The sequence below is a fragment of the Dicentrarchus labrax genome, unplaced genomic scaffold (genome assembly GCF_905237075.1).
Source record: "Dicentrarchus labrax unplaced genomic scaffold, dlabrax2021, whole genome shotgun sequence".
Classification (NCBI taxonomy): domain Eukaryota; kingdom Metazoa; phylum Chordata; class Actinopteri; family Moronidae; genus Dicentrarchus; species Dicentrarchus labrax.
The window spans coordinates 113128-140088 of NW_026136723.1; the positions used below are offsets into that span (position 1 = coordinate 113128).

General features: G+C 38.7%; 2 protein-coding genes and 1 pseudogene across 3 annotated transcripts in view; all 3 read right to left on the reverse strand.

Moving 5' to 3' along the window:
* The window catches only part of LOC127357503 (major histocompatibility complex class I-related gene protein-like), a 34252-nt gene extending 8252 nt beyond the window's left edge, over positions 1-26000 (reverse strand). The window contains exon 1 of the mRNA XM_051389736.1: positions 25844-26000. Within this exon, the coding sequence (XP_051245696.1) occupies positions 25844-25892 (49 nt within the window). The 5' untranslated portion in view covers positions 25893-26000. The remainder of the gene's footprint in view (positions 1-25843) is intronic.
* Positions 1-26961, reverse strand: part of LOC127357485 (major histocompatibility complex class I-related gene protein) — a 62146-nt gene that overhangs the window by 15927 nt on the left and 19258 nt on the right. Inside the window, exons 5-7 of one of the 2 annotated variants that reach the window (XM_051389715.1) lie at positions 22527-22609; positions 21870-21971; positions 21460-21477 (exon numbers count right to left, since the gene is read on the reverse strand). In XM_051389715.1, coding sequence (XP_051245675.1) covers positions 21460-21477; positions 21870-21971; positions 22527-22609 — 203 coding nt within the window. The remainder of the gene's footprint in view (positions 1-21459; positions 21478-21869; positions 21972-22526; positions 22610-26961) is intronic. The other variant, XM_051389714.1, reaches the window with a different exon arrangement.
* Positions 2095-26961, reverse strand: part of LOC127357489 (major histocompatibility complex class I-related gene protein-like) — a 33891-nt pseudogene continuing 9024 nt past the window's right edge.

A 26961-nucleotide genomic window follows, 5' to 3' on the forward strand; every position in this document is an offset into this window, starting at 1 on the left:
GGCCTGCCCAGCATCACAGATGAAGAACTGACCCTACTCCCAGAGATCATCAAACTGATGACCCCGCTCAAAGTGGCAACTAAGTGCCTCAGTGGGGAAAAGACCCCCACCATCTCAATCATTGCCCCAACACGGCCAAACTGCGGGAGGATTTTGAGCCAGATGACAGTGATCTACAGGTCATTTTCGAGATGAAGGAGAAATTCAGACAGGACTTTGACACCCGCTACACATATATCCAAGACCTCCTCAACAAAGCCTCAGCACTTGATCCCCGCTTCAAAGAGCTGGAATTCCTGGATGACGACAACACTAGGGACACCATATTCCTGAGGATAACAGCAGAAGTGGAGGAAATGGTAAGAAAATGCTCAGTATATTGTATCTAGTGTCTTTGTCTCACTCTCACCCTTACATTTACTCTGCTTTTCTTAACTGTTGTTTTTATCTTTTTTTAGTTTAAAGAAATCTAATAGCTTATATGTGCTGATTATTGTCAGACAGAGGACGATGGCACACTGAATGAGAGACCGGCAGCTGAACCAGTAGGTGACCACCAGAGCTCCCACAGATGGGATGACAGCGACGAAGAGAAGGAGGAAGAGGCACAGACAGGTTTGTTTTATTTTGTTCTTTGTTATGAACTTAAAACTTAACTATATTGTAGTGAGTTGATTTGAAAATTGGTAGGATATCATTGTAAAAATATTGTACAGAATTGAATTTTATTTCTCTATTTTCTCTACTCCCAGAGCCACCCAAAAAGAAGTCACCCTTGGACCAGATGTTTGGAGGTTTACTCACTCCAAGAGCCCACAAGAAGAGCACAAGGGATAGAGCTAAGGAGGAAATTGCAAAGTACAGGGGGAGGGATTGTTTAGCTCTGAATGGTGATGGTTGCAGTGGTGGAAAGAACAGGAGGATCTTCCACTGCTTTCCAAATTGGCCAGAAGCTACTTGTCCATCCCTGCAACAAGTGTCCCATCAGAACATGTCTTTAGCACAGCTGGTGACATAGTGACAGCACAGCGCAGTCTGCTTCTTCCTGAACATGTTGACCAACAAATATTCCTGGAAAAAAAAACCTGACACTAAGCCATATGAAATAAATAACTTATTGGCAGCCTGTGATTGCCAATAATACTTTTTGCAAACAGCAAATTATGCTGTATGCATAAGTAAGCATAAGTATGCAGCAGTTATGAAAGACCTGTTTACCAAAGGTTTTCTTTATTTATTTTTTGTTCTATAGAAATCACATCAACACTTTATTTTCCTCACTACAAGGGAGTGCAGCAGTAGTGTGGACTTTGCACTTTGAAAAGAAAGACTAGAAGTCTTTACATTTACACTTTACTTTTATATCGTTGATATACCTCAGTGTGAGTGATGTTTACAGTTCCTGTGACTGTGAGTCAATAGTTACATTTTTTTACACTTACATTTGTAAGCAGTTGATATTTTGTATTTTTGTTTAACTGTTATATTGTTGTATAATTCTCAATTGATGATATTCTTTTTTTATGATTTAGTGTTTATTAGGAATAAACCAATCCTCTGTCTGCACCATATTGAGTTGCATCTTCTTTTTAAATTGGATTCATTGGTTTGCTTTATAGAAAACAATCAAGTATCAAATACATTAGAAACCAGATGTGGGCTTGTAAATCCTTTGTATTGTGTTGAATCGCATCATGAATCGTATCGTATCGAACCGAATCGCATTGTATAAAGTCAAATCGTTGTCAAATCATAAATGAATCGCATCGCATCGTGAACAGAGGTGAATCGTATCGCATCGTATCGGCAGGGGGGTCCACTGTATCGTTAATGTATCGTATCGCTGGCAGCCTATCGAGATGTGTATCGAATCGGCCTCAGTGGTGAGGATTCATATCCCTAGCATTCACTGCACCACATATCCAATACACATACTTTGCTATATATACATTTAATAAAAACTTTAAAAAATACCACAACCTTGGTATATATATATATATAATAATACCTTTTAGTGTATGGGCTCATTTATTTCTCATATTTGTAAAGTGCTCACGATTTGACAAAAACGAGAGAGAGAGAGAGAGAGAGAGAGAGAGAGAGAGAGCTTTACTTTATTAGCTTTATTAGCCACATAGATGCAGTCAAACATCCACAACAACTGCTATTTTCCCCGTCAACCAGTAAAAAGACAAAGAACCTGCTAATACAGACCTAAAACAACCTGTCAACAACCTGTACAGTGACAGTGACTCTTCTCAGCTGTCAGTCCTATAAACTGTCAGTCCTATAAATCAGGACATCAGTGTGGAAGAACAGACAATAAAGTGTGTGTGCTCACATCAACCTTGTAGAAAGAAAACATGTAGTAGTCATGTGCATAACTGACCATAAAGTTCCAAACAAACAACCACAGTCATACAAACTCTCTATGAATATGACATATACATGTAAATAATTACATACTCAAAGTAGAACACAGAGATTTCAACAAAAGCGTAAGATATTTCATAATATATTTCACATTTATGTAACTATTTATTTATATAGCACGTTCCATATAAACATGCAGCCCAAAAGTGTTTCACATAGCAAAACTGAAACAACATATAAATATGTATTAAATTAAATAACAACAAATCAATCCTTCCAAGGCTAATTTTTTTTGTAGCCTTTACAAAAAAAGCAATACAATCAAAAAGAAATAAAATAAACAAAAAGGAGAGAAAAAAATTTAAAACCTAAATATTAAAACCTATTTAATCTCATTTGAAAAATACTTTTTTATATAAATAGTCCAGTAAAAATAAAGTTTCAGCAAAGATTTTCTTAAAAGCTTGTGGAATGAATTAGGAATGACTTGAATTAGGAATTGTGGCTCTCTTATTTATGATATCAGGTGTTGTTTAACTGCAGATGTGAATAGTTCACGTCACAGAATGAATTGCTTTGCCGTCCCATTTGCAGTAATTCACTGTGTGCACAATGTGTTTGTAAATCAGGTTTCTGGATTCAGTTTCTCAGAGAGCTCGGAGCTGTTGTCAGGAGCTGCAAGGAAAAACACACAGTCAGTCCACTTATCCTGCACTGATTGGCCTTTAATAAACAGCTACTACGACCTGTTGCAGAGGGTGGTTGATCAGATTGCCTCGCATATCCACCACAAGGTGTTCAGTCCGACCAACCTCTGCAACAAGCCCACCTTCTGATGTTTCATCCAGAGCCAAGAGACATGCTTCCTCTATCAGAATCAAACTCCAACAGCTTCAGACTAACAGAGGCTCAGTGATGTTTAATGACATTTACCCCATTCTGTCTCGTTGAGGAAAGGTTAGTGAAGCTATTCTGATCTACTAAACAATCCATTATGTATGCAGATTCAATAATCTGCTGACACAAGTATGTGTTAGATCAGATAAAATAGAATAAAACAAGTTCTACTCACGACATGGAGGGCATTTAGCTGAAACAAGAAGATTAATAATTTCAGTTGTCACAGTTGTAAATGCCAGAAAATCATTTTCTCTTACTCATTCTCCTACTTATGTTAAATAAATATCCTTTACCCCTCTAATACATTTCTCTATCATCATCATGCTACAGTCTTTCTACTGGTTGCTACATAATAGGAATTGAGGCTTATTTTATCTTTTAAATGTAAAAGTAAAAAATCAAATTAGAAAATATATTTCAGTTTGGTCTCTGACTTTTGTCCTTTTTGTGAATAATAAATCCAAACACAGATAACTTTTCCATGTTCCTGTCTTACCTTTCCTCTTTTTGTAAACAATGAATCCAGTAGCAGCCATAAGGACGACAACCAGAGCAGCCACTGCAGCAGTGATGGGAATGGTCGTATCAGAAGGCTTCTCTGTTGATCAGAAACAACCAGATACACAAAGCAGGTTAGAACAGACGCACATCCATCCACTTATTGATTAATACCCACTAGAGGTGTGAATTGTCACTGATCTCTCGATTCGATTACGATTATCATGTCAGCGATTCGATTCGATTCGTTTCCTCGATGCATCACGATGTCAAATACATTTTTCTATTAAAGCCATATAGGATATTTGACTTGACGGAATGCATTATGATACTGTATAGTTCAATATAATACAGTTTTCTATATTACTTCATATGGTTGTTTTCATCCAAAAATACAAGTAGTAAGATCTTAGTAGAGTAGTAAACAATCTTTTTTATTTAACAGTCTGAACACAGCAGACAGCGCGCACACACACACACACACACACACACACACACGGCTGTCGATCTCGCTCTATTTTTCAAGCATGTAGAACTACAGGTGAGGGAGGAGAGAGGAGGGGGGCGGGGGCGCAACTTGGCGTGTGTGTGTGTGTGTGCTTGCAGTGCTGTGACAGAGAGCCTCAGAAAAAGAGAAGGGGGGTGTTTGTGCCCAACGCTGCTGCTCAGTCTGTGTGAGCTTGAGACCCTACTGAACCGCACGATGGATTGTTTATTTAAATATCAAGCGCGACCCGAACCGAGCATTTGATATCGACCATCGGCAATCGCAGAGCGGGCCAATTCGGCGGCCAGGCCACCGGGAAATGTCCCGGTGCTCCCGATGGCCAGTCCGCCACTGGCGGTGGTCTTGACCGGTCTCGTTAAAAAAACTCGAGTCCGCCCAGTCCGAGACCGAGTAAAAATGCCCTCGATTCCGAGACAAGACCAAGACCCTCAAAAAATGGTGTACTGAGAATGTTATTTTTTATTTGAATGTTTATGCCGCGGTCGTAAAATTAACGAGCGACATCATTGCGTTATAATCGATTATGGTCGGCCACTGCATCGATGCAGCATCGTCCATGTCTGCATCGTGATGCCATACCTGCCAACTTTTCAAAAAACCTTGGAGTGAGATTTTGTCGGGGGTGACCAAAATGATGCCGCACACGCAGCCACACAAGTTGGTGGCTCAGATATCAGAGAATTGGAATTCATTTGATGTTGTTCCCGTGTTGTACCCTGCATTCTGGTGGTTTGTGGGGAGGCCCAAAGCCGCTGATAGGGGCAGCCTACTGGAGATGGACAATATTGGTTACATTCTGAGAAGCAGACATAGCTGAAGGTCCACCACCAGGACATTTGGATTAAGTAGATGTGATTTCCTGCATTCTAGTGGGTTTTTGGGAGGTCTGTTAAAGATGTGCAATACCTGAACTTATTCTGATTCCTGTTCGGCATCATGACTTGTAGGGCCTTCAAGACTTGAGCTGAACATTCAACCAGAAAACTATTGTTGTGCCTAAATGACTGCCTGTATTACAATAAAGCCTTATTCATAGACCAGTGTTTAAGATTGGACCCAGGTACCTGTAGGTTGATTGATATGTTGATTAGAATGGTATTAAACTGTGAGTAAATAAACAATGCAATGAGCTGATATTTTGAGCATGCAGTATACCACGAGGTTAACAAGGTGCTCTCCTGCTGCTTGTTATGACAGCTTTCACCACACTAAATCATCTTCACACACACAAACAGATAATTCATTTCAAGATTTAAAGTTTAGAGTTAGTTTGAGAGTGAGTACTCAATTGGACGACATTTCATTGTTACATACTTAGTCTCAGCTCAGATCAAGGACAAAATTTTGATTTCAGAGGTGGGGGAGACACAAGTATTTTTTTTATTTTTTTGGCCTTTAATGGCTTTATTTATGGAGACAGTGATGGTGGGTGGAGAGAGAGGGGATGACACGCAGCAACGGGCAGCAGGTCGGATTTGAACCCGCGCCGCTGCAGCAAATCCGTATATGGGTCGCCAGCTCTACCGACTGAGCTAACCGGCGAGCGCCCCACTGTCACAATAGTAGTTTTTCTAGTTGTCTATTGCTACTTTTACGTTTACTGTTCCCTTTTTGGTTTGACTGGTTGTAAAGCATGTAACTGTAAATATAGAATAAACATTCTGGACACACACACGCACGCACATACGCACATGGACACCGATTCAAACGTTAATGTAAATGAAACCTCTGATGTTACCTGGGCAACTGCAGCAGACCGGTGTGCGAGCAAGATGGAGTGACAGCGGGGACGGCCAATCACACAAGAAACGGCAGAGCCAATCGAGGAGCTTGTGGGCGGGTCTAAACTAACAGGCTTCAGCTTGAGCGGCCGTTTTCCTCTTGGTCCTAGTGCTTGACGACTCTCTGCTGACTATAGCGTAACATTGTTTTTGGACGGTAAAAACTGCAGGGGACCAAGATCGGATTTTTTGGCGTGAGAAATTGGATGTGTGGCGTGAGTGCGTGTGAAAACAGGCAAAACCGTGTGTCACACGGCGAAAGCGTGAGAGTTGTCAACTCTGCGATGCATTGATTATTTGAATAATTTCAACACCTCTAATACCCACATTCATATTCATCAAGTAATTACATGTGATGTTAGTTTTCCTGAGATGGGTTGCTTGCATAGGTTTGAAACTGAATGACTATAGATAAATCAACATAAAACCACACTATTGCTTCAAGCTCAACTTTGATGAGCAGTTTTAGTGCCGACCTTTAAGGTACCAGAGAGTCCAAAATTGAGGAAGCTATAATATTAGCTGTAAACTGTTCTATGAAAAGGCATGGTTTGCAGTCAGTAGTAATCTCATCAGCTTTAATTTATCATCTGGTTATCAACAGAGGCAGCTACCTCACTAATTATAAGTCTGGGCTATTTTTCTATGTCATAGCATGGACACAAGATACAAACAGTCCAGTACAGTGACAAAATCAAGCATGAACTGCAGGACAACTAAATGATATCTTTCTTACCCCAGTTGGTCCTGATCTCTGCTTTGTCCAGTCTGATGACGATGTCGTTCTTCACACCAGAGAGCTGAAACACACAGTCGTACTCCTCCTCCAGTCTTCAGGTGTGACTGATGAAAGGTTCAGGTCAACACTCATCTGGAAGGATCCATCGTGGTTGGGGAGGATCTCTCCGTAGTCCACGTCCTCATGAATCTCCTCTCCATCTTTCCTCCAGAAGAGTGTGGCACTGTCAGGGTAGAAACCTGTAGCGTGGCAGCTGACTGGAGAGGAGGGAGTCTTCTGGAGGAGAGACACTGAGGGAAGCTCTGGAGAGGAAATAGAGAGCTAATAAAATGGGATTGGGGAGCTTTTTCCTTTTACAGGTTAGGTTAAGTAACGGTCAGAGCACCCAAAGATGTCAGTCACTTCTTGCTACAACAGGAACAAGAACAGAGTAACAACTGGCAAGACACTCAGGAACTGACACAGAGAGAAAGGAACACAGAGACACAGTCTGAGGCTGTATGAACACTGTTGTGTCCATGGAACTACATCAGGTCATGGGTACCTGTTCTCTGCAGAGAGCTGTTGCCATAGGCCAAATACTTCTTCAGCAACTCAGGACAAATATGAGTGACGTCATTCTCACAGTATTTTATTCTAGTTTTCTCAGCATCCCGCATCAGATTGGTGCTGACAGCCTGTGGTTTCGGAGCGATCCACATCAATGTCTTCAGGTCAAAAGACATGAAGTCCATTCCATTATAGCCATACTGACTAAAACCATTAACTTCTCCAGTCTCATCATCCCACTCACATCCACTCATCCTCTGTAAAATGTGGACACCTGAGAGAGAGACAGAAACAGAGACTGCATAATGATGTACAGATGAAATCTCCAGTGGAAAGATGATCTTACAAATATTTCATTAATTGCTATTTTAATTTAAGTGTAAAATGATGTATGTGTGCCTTGTAGAGCAGTGGTTTCCAATCTGGGGGACAGGACGCTCATTAATGGTTGCCAAAGCTTCACAAAGGTTTGCAAGGTCTTCTTGATTTTAAGGACTTTAAAAACTTTAAAAATATATACAGTAGGCCTATATCATCTCAGCATTTCTTTGAAGAAATTGTTATTTTTAATGGTCAGGTTCTTATTTAAGATCTAAACTTTGAAGGCCTGAACATTTGACTTTCTACAGCCTTGTCCTGCATTAGAAAAGTACTCAGTTAATGAAATAATGGCCAGCATCAGGGAGAAGAAAATACAGAATTTTCAAAAAAGTAGAGTAGGTATGTATGGTGTTAAAAATGAAGGAAATACACAAGCGAGAGAGCGAACTGTATAAAACGTTCATAAAAATATCAGGAAAATTAAAACTCTGATACAATATTCACAGGAAATTAACGTCTTTACATCAAGACAGAACAGTTTAAAAAGTGGACTATACTTTGGTTGCTGTGCTTCTTCAGACTGAACATCTTGACTTTGAATGAGTTTGGCTGATTTTCAAAACATTCTCCAATGTACAACTTCAAGTGCTGAGGATCGTTTTCGAATATTTTTTTCATCCAGTCCTGTTTCGGCTCTACTATCTGTTTGTTGGTGTCACAGTAAATTGCCATAATTCCATCAACCACTGCAGCTCTGACAAGCTCTGGGAAGTCTGGGACTCCAGAAGAGGCAGTGTCGAACATCTTCAGGGAGTGTTTCACTGCAGGAAAAACAAGGTTTAAACATTCAGTATAAATATACACACATCATCATCACACTCAGTGTGTTGTTTTTTAGTATCATTCAGTTGAAACAGAGGGCTGTACTACGAATCAACGTGGCTTATCCAGGTGACTTCGTGACTACCAAGTTAACTTGTACTTCAAAAGATGGATACATTTTACCCGAGGTATATTTTCATGGCAGTTTACTCTCTATATATAAACTGCTCCGAGCAGGTTGTCATTCGGTCCGTGTTAAGTTGACGTAAAAGTGAAACTTCAGTCCTGTAATGTTATGAATTTACTCTGTCAACAATGAGCGGCCTCCCTGTCATTGTTGGCCCCTACTATAGTGAAATTAAACAACTCATATCCATATATTATCATTAAACATTATTAACAGTCTTGGTGCGCTGCTGAAAATGCCCCTTTAATGTGAACACATCTTCAGATTAAGTTGACACCTTTTATATTCTGTCAATGGTTGACACCGACCCAATAACTAACATCGTAATCACTACCGTAGTACCGTTTAACACCATTGTAGGCAATCAGAGTTTGTCAATCCAGACTTTCCTTGATAACACAGAGTTAAATCAGAATAGGTCCAACTACCTTCACAGTACAGCTCTCAGGTCATGCTAATCATGTTGGTCAGTGTAATGCTTAAATTAAGTTAAAAGTGAAACTTGCTGTGCGAGAACAGACTGCTGAGTAAATGTTTAAAATATGATCTTACCTGCTGATAAAACGGGACAGAAGAGAAGCAACAAAAATAAGGTTTTCATCTTGATTTTGTAACAGGTCTCAGACAGAGTACCCGTAAACAGATAAGGTTCCTGTAAAACAGGAGAAAGAACGAGACAGGCGACCGTTGCTTCTATTCCGTGTAGCTTTGCTCAGCAGAATGAGGAAGTAAACAAGAGTCTGTGCGCAAGGTGAGTCCAAGAGGAGAAGCAAAGCACCACATTGTCTCCTGCTGGTAACACTGAATAGCTCTAAGTGTATCATATAAAGGAAGCTCTTGCTCTTACCAAGAGGCAATAATTGACCATTTTGGCACATATTAACACATTTCTTTCACAGAAATAATATTTTCAACATAAAGCAAACAAAATTACACAAAATGTGACCTTACATTTCGTGAGCATCACATTTTGATAAAGACGTTTGTGCAAAGGACCAAGCTGGTTCAGCTGTTTTATCTTCTGTTTTTATCTGGCAGAGTTAAATTATTGTGACTGGAAATGGGTGGGTGAGATTGTTTCTCACCTAACTGGTTTATCCACATGACTTCAGCAGTAACTCTTTGCCTGCCAGGTTTATTGTACTACAAAAGGGTGATACGTTTTACTCGAGGTATGTTGTCATGGCAATTTACTCTCTATGTCTATTTATCTTCATGGTTTACTTGATGTTACCTTATAAACCTCCTCTCCTCCGCTCACAATTTTGTGGAGGGTGAGGGGTGTTAAGAAACATTCAAAATCCTCTAGTTTACCCTGATGATGTTTTGTATGAAAGATATCAATTCTCTTCTGATCATATAATCTCATCAAATTCAGTATCTATGCCAGCTTCTAGGGCCAGAATGCATTTGTAATGTTCCCATTTAATCCTAACAAATTATGCGGTCGCAGGTAATTAATAATATAAAAATACTTTTTAATATGCATAGACTAGACCTTTATACAGAACAGTTTATTTCGAGAGGAATCCAGAGGGTGATTGGTGCAACTGGCTGTACACTTATTCTAACAGTAGAATAACATTCACACAGGTTGACCTTCAGCCTCGAAGCTTTAGGGAGCAGATTTTAATTCAGGGCATAAAGTTCTCAGGCATCATCTCTGCTTTTCCTATTTAATTTAATATAATATTTAATTCAATACATTATACACATTTCAACTTTCCAGGCTCACTTTCTTGCTTTCTTGCTTTTGCTTCTTTAACCCAATTAACTAACATCTTAATTACCACTGTAGTACCGTTTAACACCATTGTAGGCAATCAGAGTTTGTCAATCCAGACTTTCCTTGATAACACAGAGTTAAATCAGAATAGGTCCAACTCCCTTCATAGTACAGCTCTCAGGTCATGCTAATCATGTTGGTCAGTGTAATGCTTAAATTAAAGGTGCACTATGCGATCTTGCATGGTTTCAGCGCGATTTCATTTTTGTCTCAAATCGTAGGCATCTCTCCTTGATCCGCTAGCTGTCTGCCCCCTGAATACACTGTGGAAAAAACCCGGTCTTGGGAGACAACACAGGGCTCGTTAACGTCAAACAAACACTAGGGGCATGGGCTGTGAACCAAAATACAACAAACCACGGTCCATACCTGTTTGGTATTTACTTTGAACGACAACAGAAGTGACGTCATGCAGGATCGCATAGTGCACCTTTAAGGTAAAAGTGCAACTGCTGTGCGAGAGCAGACTGCTGAAAGCTTTAAGTAAATGTTTAAAATAAGATAAAAAAAACTGCTTTTCCTTCCTTGGACCACTTTTGATAGGTACTGACCTCTGCAGACCAGGAACACCCCACAAGAGCGGCAGTGTTGGAGATTCTCTGACCCAGTCGTCTTGACATCACTATTTGGCCTTTATCAAAGTCACTCAAACCCCACAGCTGCCCATTTTACCTGCTTCTAACACATCAACTTTAAGGACAAAATATTATATCCCTATATGCCTAAAATATCCCACCAACTGACAGGAGCCATGATAATCAGTGGCATTCACTTCACCTGTCAGTGCTCTATTGTTATGATGTGTAACTGAGAAAAAGCGCGAAGGACAGAAGAGAAAAAGACAGATGAAGAGAGGTCAGATTGATTACAAAGGGAGGAATGGGGGGACAGTGCGTGTGAGACAGACAGAGAGAAAGAGAGAGAAAATGGAGGTATAGTAAAGATAAAGAGAGGTGAGAGAGAATGAGAGAAAGAGAAATGTGTGTAAAGTGAGACAGAGTGAGTCTCTGTATGTTGGTGATATTTATTGTGATGTTACTGTTGGTTAGAAACTGAAGAGAAAGATGAAGATTGTTGTGTCCATTAAACTACATCAGGTCATGTGATTCTACCTGTTCTCAGCAGAGAGCTCCTCCCATAGTCCACATACTTCTTCAACCAGTCAATGCAAATCTGGGTGAGGTATTGTTTTTTCTGTGCTATCGGAGCTCTGTCATTATCCCACTTGTGTTTGGTGATGACAGCCTGTGGTGAAATACTTCAGAGAGTGAGTCACTGTAAGAAAACATTAATGTAACATTTCAGTTTTATAAATCACTGAACAATGTTATTGTCCTGCACACAGAATCAAAAAGAACTACAGTAGATTCAAAACATCCTAATAATCTCTGTTGTGCAGTCAATAAACACAGAAATACATTTATAGATGAAGATTTTGCTCCAGAAACTCTTTACTTTAATATTTCTGATGATTCTGTCTTGAAAAATTGTATTTATGCTGAAATAAAATGTCAAACGGGTTAAATATTTAGTGCAGGGGCGCCAGCTCTACCAGGTGAGCTATCCAGGCGCCTATGCACTAAATATTGTACCAAGGATGAGTCCTTGCTGGCCCTGAGCTCGAATCCTAACTGTGGTCCTTTACTGCATGTCATCCCCTCTCTCTCCCCCCTTTCCTGTCACAACATCACAGGCCATCAACTGACTCACCTGCTGCTGCGCCTTGTAGACTGATTCCCAGGAGAACCAGAAACATAAGGGTCTTCATGGTGTATTGAGACATTCATACTGATATCGATTTTAATCATTTAATATTCCTTAACTTCTCATTTATGTACAGATCATTGTTATGATTACTTATCATTTACTTAATATTATTTACTGGTATTATCATTATCTGCACAATAGTACAGCACAGAGATGTGTAAGAACGTGTGTATGTCGGTTCTAGTGTTATACTGTTATACTGTGTATCACTATGTAGGCCTACAGGCTACTCCGCCACACACAAGATCAGACACTCTGCAGTTTGTGTGGATGCAGCAGTGTCTTATTGCTGTTTCAGAGCTCCCTCCAGTGATGTGGAGCAGTACAGTTTCTCAGTGTGGACTGTTATTATCTGTTATTTAAACACATCTGTGTGCAACAGACCATCTGGTTATTAAATGAGACGGAGGAGAACATATTTTATCATTATCGGAGTCCATAGGTATTTTGTGTTTTGTATGTGTTAGTATGTTTCAGTTCAGGTCTACTCACTGGTCTTGGCACAGAGTAGGACGACTATCAGAACAGACAGTATGATCAAACACACAATAGTTTATGTAAAGGTTGAGGTGCAAGTAAAACTTAATTTTTAATTGACTTAAAGTTAATATGCTGTTACAACAAAAGGCTGAAATAAAATGAGAGTGTGACATTTTTTCTTCATCAGTATGTGAACAGATGTACTGACTTTTAATTAATTAATGACATCATCAGTGGTGCATTGTTATACATTACTTAAACAAGAAAATGTTTAAAAATACCCTATCACGATATTTTACTTTCCAGTATTGTATCGATTGTTGTGGTTAAACCCCCAACGGCTAGATAGCAGTGTTGTAAATATAAACTGAGGGCTCTGATGTTCTAGTGATAAATACTAATGCAGATCTCAATGTTCTGGTTGCATTAAAAACTATTTAACTCAGATTTTAGGGATATGGTGGTGTGTTCTTTATACCACGACAGTTGTCCTAAAATTGGACTTTTAAAATTAAATCGTAACATATGGTCTATCTTACAGTATCGTAATATAGCTCAATATATTGTACTACATCAATTTACATTGAAATAAGATGATCAACCCTAACCATCACCAATTCAAGATAGAATTCACTCACTTAACACTCACACTGAAGGTGTGAAAACAACTTCCTGACAACTTGTTTCTCTATAGCAAATGAATTTCTGCTTCAGTTTTCAAGTGTATGTTGCACTCCAGTGGAAGGTTACAGAAACACACATCTGGTCAGTGTGTAAGTGAAACAGACGATAACACGATAACCAAAGAAATTGTAGGAGTCAGAGTGGAACTGACAAAAAGGGATTTATTTACAGCTTACTGATGCTTGCAATCATACAACAGTATATAGAGAGGGTGGGACAAGGTGGGTGTGCTTAACAAATAGAATAAAAAAAAGACTAATCTCGTATAACCCCCCCCCAAAAAAATACAGGGGTTGCACTGACCAATACACAGAGTGTAAGTGTAAGTATGAAAGTCTGCTCTAAAGTATAAAATATAAAGTGTGTAAACTTACCTAAAGTCCTCAACCTCTCACCACATACCCTTTTCTATTAGTTTTAACAAGTTTGCTCACAGAGTGCAAAAACAAAAGCTGATCAAAAGATTAATGTGCCGTGCTGAAAGTGTGATGGAACCAATGAGCAGCAAGAGCAGACTGCACAGGTGGAAGCACACTGAATACACTGAAATACAGCAAAACTGTGGAGGACTAAAAGTGCCACAATTAAATAAATAAATACACCATTAAATAATTACTTAAATGTGTCATTCATTAATTAAAAATGGAATTAAATACATAAATGTGATATTAAATGTGTCATTAATTAATTCAAATACCGATTAATTTTATGTAAAATACATATATCATCATTTCACTATTTACATTTACATTTCATGGTCCTGCGTTGCAGTGCTTCATGAATTACTTAAAACTGTCAAAGTCACCCATCAAACTCAGAGGGTGTGGCCAATGCGAATCTAGCCTGATCCATTGCTTTGGTCTGAAGTAGAGTGCCTGGAAGATCTTCATGAACTTTCTAGGGCAGAGGTCGCTAACAGGCGAGTCTGGACCCAGACACCGTCCTATGCGGACCCAGACCTATAATCAATTCATTATTGAGGATTCTAAATTTTGATGGGGAGCTCCTATTTTAACCAGCACAGCTTTTTTTGTCTTTACGGTATTTGTTTAGCAGATCAGGAAGCTCACAGACCAATCGCATGCTAGTTAAGCCATCCCACGTGATGCTGCTCAGCCAATCAAATCTGTTTAAACAGCGCGACTGAATACAGAGATGAGAGCGATGAGAGAGGAGAGACAGACGGAAAGAGAAGTCAGAGATACATGGAGAGGAAACGGAGAGATGAGTGAGCGCGAGACAACAGAAGATTTATGGCGCTCTCTAAGAAGAGAAAAGTGGATAGAAAATCGAGCTTTTAATGGACAGATTCATTCACATTCATTCTTCCCACTGGGAGCACATAACCAGAGTGTCTCATGTTCAGAGACCGTGGCGCTGATTAAAAGTGCCAGTGTGAAACGCCACTATGAGACAAAACACAAAGTTTTCATCAAACATACCCACTCAAGTCTGAACAAGGTCACAGAAAATAAGCAGGCTCAGATCCCAATATGATCACTCAAGCAGTATCCTGACCAGTGTTGGGAGTAACGGCGTTTAAGTATAACGGCGTTATTTTTTCAGTAACGGGGTAATCTAATTAATTACTTTTCCCATCGTTGTAATGCCGTTACCGTTACTGAGAATGTAAAGTGGCGCGTTACTTGCGTTCCTACAATGTGGTGAATGAAGTGCAGCGGTGTCAGGCTTTCTGACAGCCACAAATCAGCTGCCAGCAGAGGGCAGCGTGGTGATGATGATCGGCTGGGTGGGCGGATGCCAAGACAGAGACAATGGCGACGAGCTAGGGAAATTCAAAGGTAGCGATATCAAACTGAAGTACCGACACGCTTACTGAAGTTAAAGGCAAGAATGTTTATGTAATGTGTGAATTTTTTTTCAATATTTATTTTGTATATATTTTTATTTCTATGCATATGGCCGGCTGTAATCTATTGAGTTCAAATAAATACCAAATGTTCTAAAATACTGTATATAGTGTTTTTATTCTTTATTCAGTGATAATAAACATCTTTAACGTTATAGAAGATGTTATAGAATGTAATTATAGACCATAAAAAATAACGTTACAGTTACTTTGCTGAGTAACTAATTACTTTTACAATGTGGTAACTGAGTTACTATCTCAGTTACCCATTCATTCACTGCCCAACGAGGGAGAGAGGTGAACAACAACAGTTTATTTTTCAAAGTTAAACACTTTATTTTATTTTTTAGACTTAGCAGAGGATGTGGAAGCAGGAGCTGCTGACCCAGAGCATGTAGCGAGTAAAGCAGTGGAACTTATTGAAGTTCTTGGAGTTATTTCCGCACTTTCTGACCAAGATATTGACCACAGAGTCACTGCAGATTTAGAAGAAGTAGTCCAATAGCGCCACCCAGTGTATTGGAATGTTTTTTCACTAGCTCTGCATCGATCCATTATCTGGAATTGATTTGTCTTGGCTTGATGCGCAGGGTAACCAATCAGGCGTTAGGTTCCGCCTACCAACTTTTGATGGGTGAGTTTGACAGTTTTAAGTAATTCATGAAGCACTGCTAAACAAATACCGTAAAGACTAGAAAAGCTGTGCTGGTTAAAATAGAAGCTCCCCATCAAAATTTAGAATCCTCAATAATGAATTGATTATAGGTCTGGGTCCGCATAGGACGGTGTCTGGGTCCAGACTCGCCTGTTAGCGACCTCTGCCCTAGAAAGTTCATGAAGATCTTCCAGGCACTCTACTTCAGACCAAAGCAATGGATCAGGTTAGATTCGCGTTGGCCCCACCCTCTGAGTTTGATGGGTGAGTTTGACAGTTTTAAGTAATTCATGAAGCACTGCAACGCAGGACCATGAAATGTAAATGTAAATAGTGAAATGATGATATATGTATTTTACATTAAATGAATTGGTATTTGAATTAATTAATGACACATTTAATATCACATTTATGTATTTAATTCCAATTTTAATTAATTAATGACACATTTAAGTAATTATTTAATGGTGTATTTATTTATTTAATTGTGGCACTTTCAGTCCTCCATAGGATGAATCTCCTGTTTATGGATAGTCAAATACGGGTGGTATCGCTCCATATCAGCGACACAACTTGAAACCCGTAGACACTGCAATGACACGTCGGGAATCTCCCTAATGGGGCCCCTGACTAATAAAAACCGTGACAGGGGTAAGTGGGAATGTGTAAGCTACGTGTGTTACATTATAAAAAAGTAGTGCTGCCAGCCAGCCTGTTACTTTATCCCAAACTCCCAGTCATCCACCAAGCACCAAACAAGTTTACTGCACATTAAAGTGTAAAGTGAATTCAGCCATTTTCTTCTAAACACATTCATAGCCACACAATAAGTTAGTCCTTTGCTGCCAATGCCAATGATATTTTCTCCCAGAATAAAGCATTTGTTGTCAAATGTTAAAACTGATACCAGCATCAGTTCTGCTGTCAGTTTAGTTTAAACTGGTGCTAATTTGTATTTGGAATTATGTTTTTTAAGTGTGAGCTGCTGGACGACTGAATTTCCCTTAAAATAAAGTAAATAAATAAATAAAGTATATCCTATCCTATATATCCATAAATGTTTTGCTATAGCCTAAATGTTACATTAAATAAAATGTTAACATGAAGCATTAAAGTTGTAACTGCAAATGGATGTTCATTAATTATTCCATACAGATCTCAGATGTTGTGTTTGTGTAGCATGCACAGTTCTTTACTTTACTTTACGCAAGCCAACCAAATACATTGTGCTCTTTTCTTTTTCTTCCTCAAGGTGCTTTGTTGAAGTTTTTTGGCCCACAACAACAACAACAACAACAACAACAACAACAACAACAACAACAACAGCAACAGCAGACCTCTACAGGAGAGGCTCACAGGACTGACACTGATTTCAATAGAAAGAGATAGATATGGAAGACATAGTGGCTGCATTTGCAGAAGCCAAGGTTCGCAAGCAGCAGTTTTAAGAAAAAAAAGGCACTACTATTGGACTGTGGATATAGGACCAAGGTGTCACAGCAAGTCTTAAGTTCTTCCTTTCCACTTCAATTCCTTGTTTGTTTGTTTTTTTGCTTGGTTGTTTTTTTATCATTCTGAAAATTTTGCACATTTCAGTTATGTTTGTTTTTCTGTTATTTATATATTGTATGTAAAGTTTGCATTCAGATAGTTATGTTATTTATTACTTATTTTATATGTTAATTGTTTAATGAAAGATTTCTTTACTGATCCGTAGTCCTGGACTTCATTCATCATGATTCTGGGGGCCCCATGGTCCTTCTTGCCTAGGGCCCCCAGGGGGTCTAGAAACACCCCTGGTGTCCTCCAGACAGCTGTTCCAACAAGCTCACAGTTAAATGTTAAAGCACACATTAATACTGTTGGTAAATTAAAGTCCAGCACTTGCTGGCGTGCAGACGACAGAGATAAATAAAAGAAACACTAATTAGATTTCCAATGTAGTTTTATTTGGTCATCAAAAGTAAAATAACTCATATCTGGATTAACATAAGGGATTAACCACACACACACACACACACACACACACACACACACACACACACACACACAGAAAACAGACTTACTCTTAAAAAATATTATTATTATTATTATTATTATATATTTTAATAATATGCAGTTATGACGATTTTATATTCAGGTGCAGTTTTACAAAGGTGCAAACTCATGCATTGTACTCTCTGTTATAACCAACCAGAAAGATGGGTGTAGAGGTATGTATGGTTACACATCAGCAGCCTGTTGTCATATTCAGGTGATTTAATAAAGGTTAATAAGGTCCTGCTGCCTTCAGGTGCTGCAGGGATTTCATGAGCTGGAGGAATCCCTAACAGACTACCAACTCAAAAATGAACAAATAAATGAATAAATAAAAGAAACATCAAATAGATTTCCAAAGTAATTTTATTAGTTCTTCAAAAGTAAAATAAATCATATCTGGATTAACAGGAGAGAATTAAAACAGAATTCACATTGGACATTATTCATTTTGTGAAGTTATTCTTCTGTTTCTGGCAGCAGTGGAATTTGACCATTTTATGATACTCTATATTTGACTTATGACTTATATGTGTATAGGAACTTGATTTTTTCTTCTTTAATACTCTGATGATCCCCGGCCTCTCTACAACCACTGGACCAGATTACCTAACTGTATATAAAATAGTAAAAACTAACACCACCTGTAGTATTATAGCACACAGTAAGAATTAAAACCAACTCTGCAACAGCACAAACTTATATAATTAAGTGTGGATTCAGATCTCTGTCATCTAAAGCTCTAATAGGTCAGAAATTAATATCAGATTATGATAATGATTTATTTAGTCATACTGAAAAAAATCAAATTAGAAATCCTGACTTTGAATGAGTTTGGCCCTCTCTAAAAACACTCTTTAGTAACACTCAAAGTGCTGAGGATCATCTTCAAATATTTATCTTTATTCATTTGTGTCTGATGCTCCGAACCACATCATGCCAACCACCCACATTAATTCTTGTCATGTGGAAAGTTTCCAATAACTAGTTAGAAAGCTAGAAATTAGGACACACCTCATGATGGTATTCCTGAAACAATCACAGCCTTCAGTTTCTCACTTTCAACAGAACATATGTTTTGAGCTTGATTTAGAACGGTGTATATTGTATATTGAGGTTAAGTTAAAGGCTGTCAGTAGTCTATGTAAGATGAATGCTCTTTTGAAGGTACTGTAATTTCACACACACTTTTAGGTGAACAAAACCTTTACTCTGAATAATAAAAAATTTAACTATTATTGTTGTTGTTGTTTTTTATTATTATGAACTCTAACATTTATGGAACCACAGCATTTTTTAAAGGTTGTGTGTATTTAAATGTCAGTTACCTGTTGTTGCTGTATCTGTTATTACTTGTCTGTCAGGTAAAGTCCAAAACACAGTTTGAGAAACAGAATGTGACACATCAGATGTTAATTAAAACCTGCTTCTGTTTTTATTTTGCTTTTGTTTTGGCCCCATAGATTTAAGGTGGAGTTTGTGTTGAGTCTGTTAAGTTTGACTTGTGAAGTTTCAAATCTTTTGATACAGAAATAGTTGGAACACTGACTTTCTCTGACTGACCTCCTTCTGCATTATTACACAACAAAGCATCAAGCATTTTTTCAGGGGTGATATAAATTATATAGGGTAATATATAGTAACAGTGCTGACATTTTATGATATAGTCTTATGCATTACCTTTGTATATAAGAGTTTATTGTTGTATGTTGCTCGTATATATTTTGCTTCTAACTTCCATCCCAAATACTGACTGTGAATAATCATGTATTTTAACATGTATTTCACTCTCAGTTTCTCAGTTTTCTACTTCATCTTTTGTTTCAATATCTTTCTAAACATAACCTATGAGCTCAACAGAAGCAAAGGGTGACAGTTGTGGAGTTTTAAAAAGTTATATATTCAAGGGGTTCACTAAGAGCAATGCTCTCTTTTGAGAGGAACGCCCTGATCGCATTCACACAGTCACACAATCATACCTGGAAGCTGCCCAGCACAGTCTGACCACAGTTTAGCCATCAACTTGCTTCTCTAACCTTTTGGCCACCACTGTATTTTCATTTGGCCTGAAAATGTTTTTTTACATGACAGCCAGCTTTGAGGTTGTTAGAATGCACTCTTTACACAGCTATTGGCTCGCTGTTTCCTCCCTAGAATTCATGCTAAGCTAAGCTAACCTTGTCTGGGAGCAAACTTTGTCCTCTGTGAGTATACAGGATGCTGAGCTAATATTCATGTTACTGCCACTACAGTCACAGATGTGGACAAAAAGAGCCAAACTTTTAAACATGAAATTCCGTATTTTATTGTGAAGTGAAAAATCAGCACCAATATAAAGAGCATTACATCTGATTATGACATGCATTTGTCAGAAGTTATGTGAATATTCCCAAGGAAGGCCAGTATTCATGATCAATAATGTTTTCACCTATCATTAGCCCCTGCAGTGGGTATCAAGCTGTGCCGTCATTAATCTATGGACCCCTCTGACCCACATCATTCTCTAACTGACCTAACGTAACTTTAAGCTTTTATTTTGTCTTTATATTATGTATAATGTATTTATATTATCTGCTCAGGCTCATCTACATTGGTTGGCCCAACTGACTTGATAAGAAACTTCATTTGAATGCGATAGCTGCCTTTAAATCCTTCATTCACTCAAGCAAACAGCAGATACTTTGCTGTATGACATGGCTTTATATCTACATTGTGTCTGCTCAGGCTAAACTGCAACTTCATGTGAATGCAATGGCCCGCTCAGCAGTCCAACCACCATCACTGTCTATCTATTTACACTAGTCTTACTAAAAGCTACTCGTTTAAAAACCTGTGGTATGAGAAAGTTTTCCTCTGACCTGTTGCACCAAATCTATAACCTATAAAAGATCAAATTTTCAACAAGAGGTGATTTTGAGAATTGTATACAATGTTTACAGAAACCTATAGTTCTTGTGGTTATTCCAAAACCATAAAATATTATTCTAACATGATCAAAAACAGTAATTTATGTAATCATAATGTAAAATGAAGGGTAAAAGAAATAGAATTGATTTGTAAAAATAATCAAGCAAATTGTTTTTATATTAGATTTAGAATATCAATTATAATAATGTGAAATAAATGATTACATTTAACATTTACATATAAAAACCATAAACTACTTTGTAACAGTAAGGCATGTTTTAGTCAGTTTAAGTTCTGTAAAGCTAAATAAAGTGACACGTATTATATGAAGGAACTTCATTGAGTGTGTTTCACAATCAGGTCTCTGGATTCAGTTTCTCAGAGAGCTCCGATCCGTTGTCAGGAGCTGTAAGGTCAGAAACAAACAGCGTCAAACAGTGAAAGTCCTCTCATCCTGCACTCAACTTTTATAAACAGTAAATACAGGAAACAGTCTTTAAAAGTTCATCTGCACAATAATGTGAAACCCTGTTTAATCTACAGCATAAAGTGTGTGTCAGATCAGTTGAAAAAAATAAAAGCAGGTTTAACTTACGAGATGGAGGGCATTTGGCTGAAATCAAAACAAAAGACAAATCATTTCTTCACCTTATCCCCAGTGAATATGATCTTCTCTTCTACTCACTAAAACTACTCATCACTGTTTACATTTATGATGTCCTATTTATTCTCCTGTACAGCACTTTGGTCAACTTTGGTTGTTTTTAAAGTGCTTAACAAATAAAGTTGGATTGGATTGGATTGGATCACTTCTCTCCCACATCATCTTGGTAAGGTCAAATTATCATGACTCACAGGCTCTGAGCCTGACACTGCTTACTGTTGGTTGCTTTAAATTCTGTGGTGCAGGGAACTGATGCTTGTTTCTGTTGTGCAACCTGGATAAAAGCATCAACTCAAAGACTAAAATATACTGAACTGAAATCTTTCCATTTTCTCTCTCACCTTTCTTCTTTTTGTAAGCCATGAGTCCAACTGCAGTGATGAGGATGAGTACAAGACCAACTGCTGCAGCAGTGATGGGCACGGTCATGTCACTGGACTTCTCTGTTGAACAAGAAAGCAACCAAATAAAAACAAGATCAGTACAGATAAAGGACAGAAGTGCATCCATCCATTCAACAGTTTATTAATGCGTACGTATGGGTTTGTTCCTGTGGACTACTAGTATAGTATAAGATGCATAGACTAGTGTATTGATATTGTTATTGATCGTCCTGGATTCACCTAACTGTATAAACTTAATAAGGAACCAATAAACAATTTCTAATGTTTCTTAAAAAACTGATTTTCTGAAAATTCTGGCCTTTTTATCCTTTTCAATAAAGGACATTTTCAGTGCTGTTTGTCAACATTTTCAGTTACTGTATTGTGATAGAATGTTATAATTCCTTATACTGCGATAGAGGATTTCGGCTATATCGGCCACCATTATCGTGAGTCACCACAACCACGAGAGGTCCTTGAGCACACAGTCATACATGTGTACAAAAGAAATGAGGCTGAGGTCCACTAGAATGCGAGGTTATCTGTAGATGGATACAAACACAAACCACCAACAGACATGCAGTCCCATTCAACACACTCTAATGTCAGTCTTACCCCAGTTGGTCCTGATCTCTGCTTTGTCCAGTTTGGTGACGATGTCGTTCTTCACACCAGAGAGCTGAAACACACAGTCGTACCTCCTCCAGTCTTCAGGTGTGACTGATAAAAGGTTCAGGTCAACACTCATCTGGAAGGATCCATCGTGGTTGGGGAGGATCTCTCCGTGGTCCACGTCCTCATGAATCTCCTCTCCATCTTTCCTCCAGAACATCAAGGCACTGTCAGGGTAGAAACCTGTAGCGTGGCAGCTGACTGGAGAGGAGGGAGTCTTCTGGAGGAGAGACACTGAGGGAAGCTCTGGAGGAGAGAGAGAGAGAGAGAGAGAGAGAGAGAGAGAGAAACCGGATAGGGGGTAGAGAAAGACAAATTCAAGAGGGAGGAATCAGGGAAAGAGAAAATGGGACAGATATAAGCAATTAAAGACATGCTGCATCTATCTGTATTATGAGTCATTTTAAATTACAGAGGTCAAAGTCAGTCAGGTCAAAAGAAAAAAAAAAACATGTCAGTATATGACCTCTGATGGTGGTAGAAGATAAGCAGTAATCCACCTCAGGTATGTTAAGCAGCCTATGCTAGCAGCTTAGAGCACACACAGAGTTAACTGAACCAATGATGAACTGTGATGACATGTTCAGCTGCATGTCATCCTTCCACCGCTGGCTCAAGGTGGGGTCCAGATGTCCAGCTTCATAGACATTTGGCTGACTTTCTGGGGAAAATCTGGTCTGATTAGGAGAGACAGCATCCATCCCACTTTGGACAGAGCAGCTCTCTTATCTACAAATCTGACTGTTTATTACTGAACCTAAAACCTGACAACCCAGAGTTGAGAGCAGGAGGCAGAGCTGCAGTCCTACACGCTTCTCTGCACTTTAGTTAGAGCAGATACCCACCCAGAACCCCACAGAGACTGTGTCCCCTGACCACTTCAATTATTTAAAGAGGAAGTAAAGGGAAGAAGAGTTAAACACATAAACCTTATAAGAATTTAAACCAACTCTGCAACAGCACAAAATAAAATGATTAAATATGGACTGATTCATGAATTAATATCAGATTATCATACAGATTTCTTTAGGCTTACTGAGACCTGGCTGTGCCATGAATAATATGTTAAAGGAATATATTAATTAAAACATAGGAGGTTAAACCCATGGTATTACCACCTGACTAAAAAAGACATTTTAAGGAAAAGAAATAGTCTTAAAGCATACAGAAAGGGCCTCTGTAATGCCAGAGCAGCCTACTGTTCATCATTAACAGGAAAAGAGGAACAACCAGGAATCTTTTCAGCACTGTAGCCAGCCATGTATTCCTTTATCTATCAGCAGCAACGACTTCATGACTAAATGAATCCCCTCCTGCTCTCAACAGGAACTGATGTCTCTTTTAACACAGGAATCTTAACAGCTGTAAACCCATATATAAATTAATTAACTGATTTTCTGCTGTCAACCACCAATCAACTTCAACAATTGCTTCATCTAACCCATAAACTTGTCTCTTAAACCCCATCCTAAATAAGCTGCTTAAAGAAGTTTTACCCTTAGTTGGCATTTTTTTTTTACCAGATATGATCAAAGGCCTTAAGGACACAAAAACCTGGATGACCTAAAATGTTCTGATGTTAAATTTGGACAAAATCAAAGTTGTATATAAATAGAACTTTGTTTTTGTCCTATATATATATATATAAAATAACAACAAAAAAACTGACAAGAGCACCGTTAAAGTAAGTAGTAAGTAAAAGTAGTACTGTTAAAACCTTAATGATACCATCCATACAATCTGTGTAAACTTACTTACCTCATGCTAGTGGTGCACTGTCTGGCTATCACAGTATCAGCTTTGATGGAAAGTAATGTAGAGCACCTACAACTGTCAGTCTCTACTGATTGTTCAGGGCTAAATCAAATAATACCTTCAACAGCCAAAAATAAGATAACGTCAAACTGATTGGAGTAATAATACAATGGCAGTTCAGTCTGAGCAGATTATAGGAACATTGTTGTGTTCATCAAACTAAATCAGGTCATGTGATTCTACCTTTTCTCTGCAGAGAGCTGTTGCCATAGTCCACATACTTCTTCAGGAAGGCAGGAAGAATCTCAGTGACTAACTTCTCATTGTATTTTGTGTCAGCTTTGTCATTATCCCACATTAGTGCGGTGGTGACCGCCTGAGGTTTCAGAGCGATCCATGTCAATGTCTTCAGGTCAAGAGATATAAAGTCTTCTCCATCATAACCATACTGATTAAAACCATTAACCTCTCCAGTCTTATCATCCCACTCACATCCTAAAAGTCCCTGTAAAATGTGGATACCTGAGAGAGACAGAGACAGAAACAGAGACTGTAATTAACAATGTACAGAATACAGATGAAATATCCAGTGGAAAGATGATCTTATAAATATTGTGCATTGTGTGACACTTGTGTCTTGTGGTGTGATCATGATACAAGAGCAGATAATCAGTGCACCTTATCTGAGTGATGAAACCCAATTTATTTTTCACAGCTAAAAGTTACAATAGTAGCTACTGTTGTATGAATTGACAGATGACTGTCAGTGGCAGTATACAAAGTGGGTATGTTGAATTATATGCACATTAAACTCTTATTAAAACAAACTCACACCTGTGTGACACCTGCAGTCTCAGATGCAGTCCAAGCTCAAATTCATTAGTATGCACATGTTAGCTATCCTATATCTGTGTGTCAAACAACAAACCAGGCTGCAAATCATTTTAGTAGAAAAAGTAAAATATAATATACAGAAATACTTTACCTTCAGTTTGGTTGAGGTGCTGCTTCAAATTATTAATCCTGACTTTGAATATGTTTGGCCCATTCTCAAAACACTGCTGAGTGGACCACTCAAAGTGCTGAGGATCATCTTCAAATATTTTTTTCACCCAGTCCTGTTTTGGTTCGACTTTCTTTTTGTTGATGTCACAGTAACCGACCAGACTTCCATCAACCTCTAGAGATCCCACAAACTCTGATATGTTTGGGACTCCACTGGATCCAGTTATAAAAATCGTCATTGAGTGTTTCACTGCAGGACAAACACAGTTTATACATTCAGTAAAGACCCATCATGAATCTGATGTATTCAGTCAGCAGCCTATGATTCTATTAAAACATATAAAGTCAGTCTTATGAAGTTTAAGTAATAGTGAAACTAAAGTGCTGTTTTCTGGAGCTACAGGAGCCAAATGCACTCTGTGGCTCACGTTATCGCAGTCAAATGCAGAGCCGAGTGGAAAGTGAAGCAAAGAGCTTAAAGAGTTCAAATGTGATCTTACCTGCTGATGAAACGTGACAGAAGAGAAGCAACAAAAATAACGTTTTCATCTTGATTTGATAAAGTCGGGTGGGTAACGGACCGAGCTGCGGCTTCCTCCTTGCGGACAGAAGTGGGACTCTTTCTGTTGTTAGGGGCTGTACGAGAGTTATTGAGGTCGGGAGGAGGGATGAATCTCCTGTTTCTGGATAGTCAAAGTTTATATTGAAGCCACAATATGGCAACGGACTACTACTAATACTACTACTAATATTCTCACCACAGCCAGGATTCCGAATAAGAAAATTAAACAAGTACATTAAACGTCAAAGCACACATTAAGAAGAGAGAGAGAGAGAGAGAGAGAGAGAGAGAGAGAGAGCACCAAACCAGACCAAACCAAATGATCAACCAATAGAAAGAAAACTATATTACATATTGGAAGGAAGCACAGACTAAATTAAAATGCTATCTGACCATAAAAAAGAGAATCCACATTTTTGATTTTCTGACCACAGTGAAAAATGTACTTGTGCACAACAATATTTTGCCACCACCCCGGATTCCTCATTAGAGAATTAAACATGAATTGATGAGGTGATGTTGTTGGCTGATATGTTTGAAATCAGCTGTTTGTCATAATCTAACTAATTTGATGTTGGATGGTCAGGTGTGTCCTCCAGAGACGCTGCAACGGGGCAGGCAACCCAGGCAATAGCCTAGGGCCCCGAGCTGAAGGGGGCCCCGAGGGACGGCTGACGTCAATGACAAAATAATGGAACTGCTTTAGAGTCTGCAACGACAACCCATCGGAAATCCCCCGCACAGGGCCCTTTCCGAGTTGTCACTGGCTTGTTGCTAGTAGGGGGCCCCGAGGGACGGCTGATATCGCTCCATATCAGCGACACAACTTGAAACCCGTAGACTCTGCAATGACACGTCGGGAATCTCCCTAATGGGGCCCCCTGACTAATAAAAACCGTGACAGGGGTAAGTGGGAATGTGTAAGCTACGTGTGTTACATTATAAAAAAGTAGTGCTGCCAGCCAGCCTGTTACTTTATCCCAAACTCCCAGTCATCCACCAAGCACCAAACAAGTTTACTGCACATTAAAGTGTAAAGTGAATTCAGCCATTTTC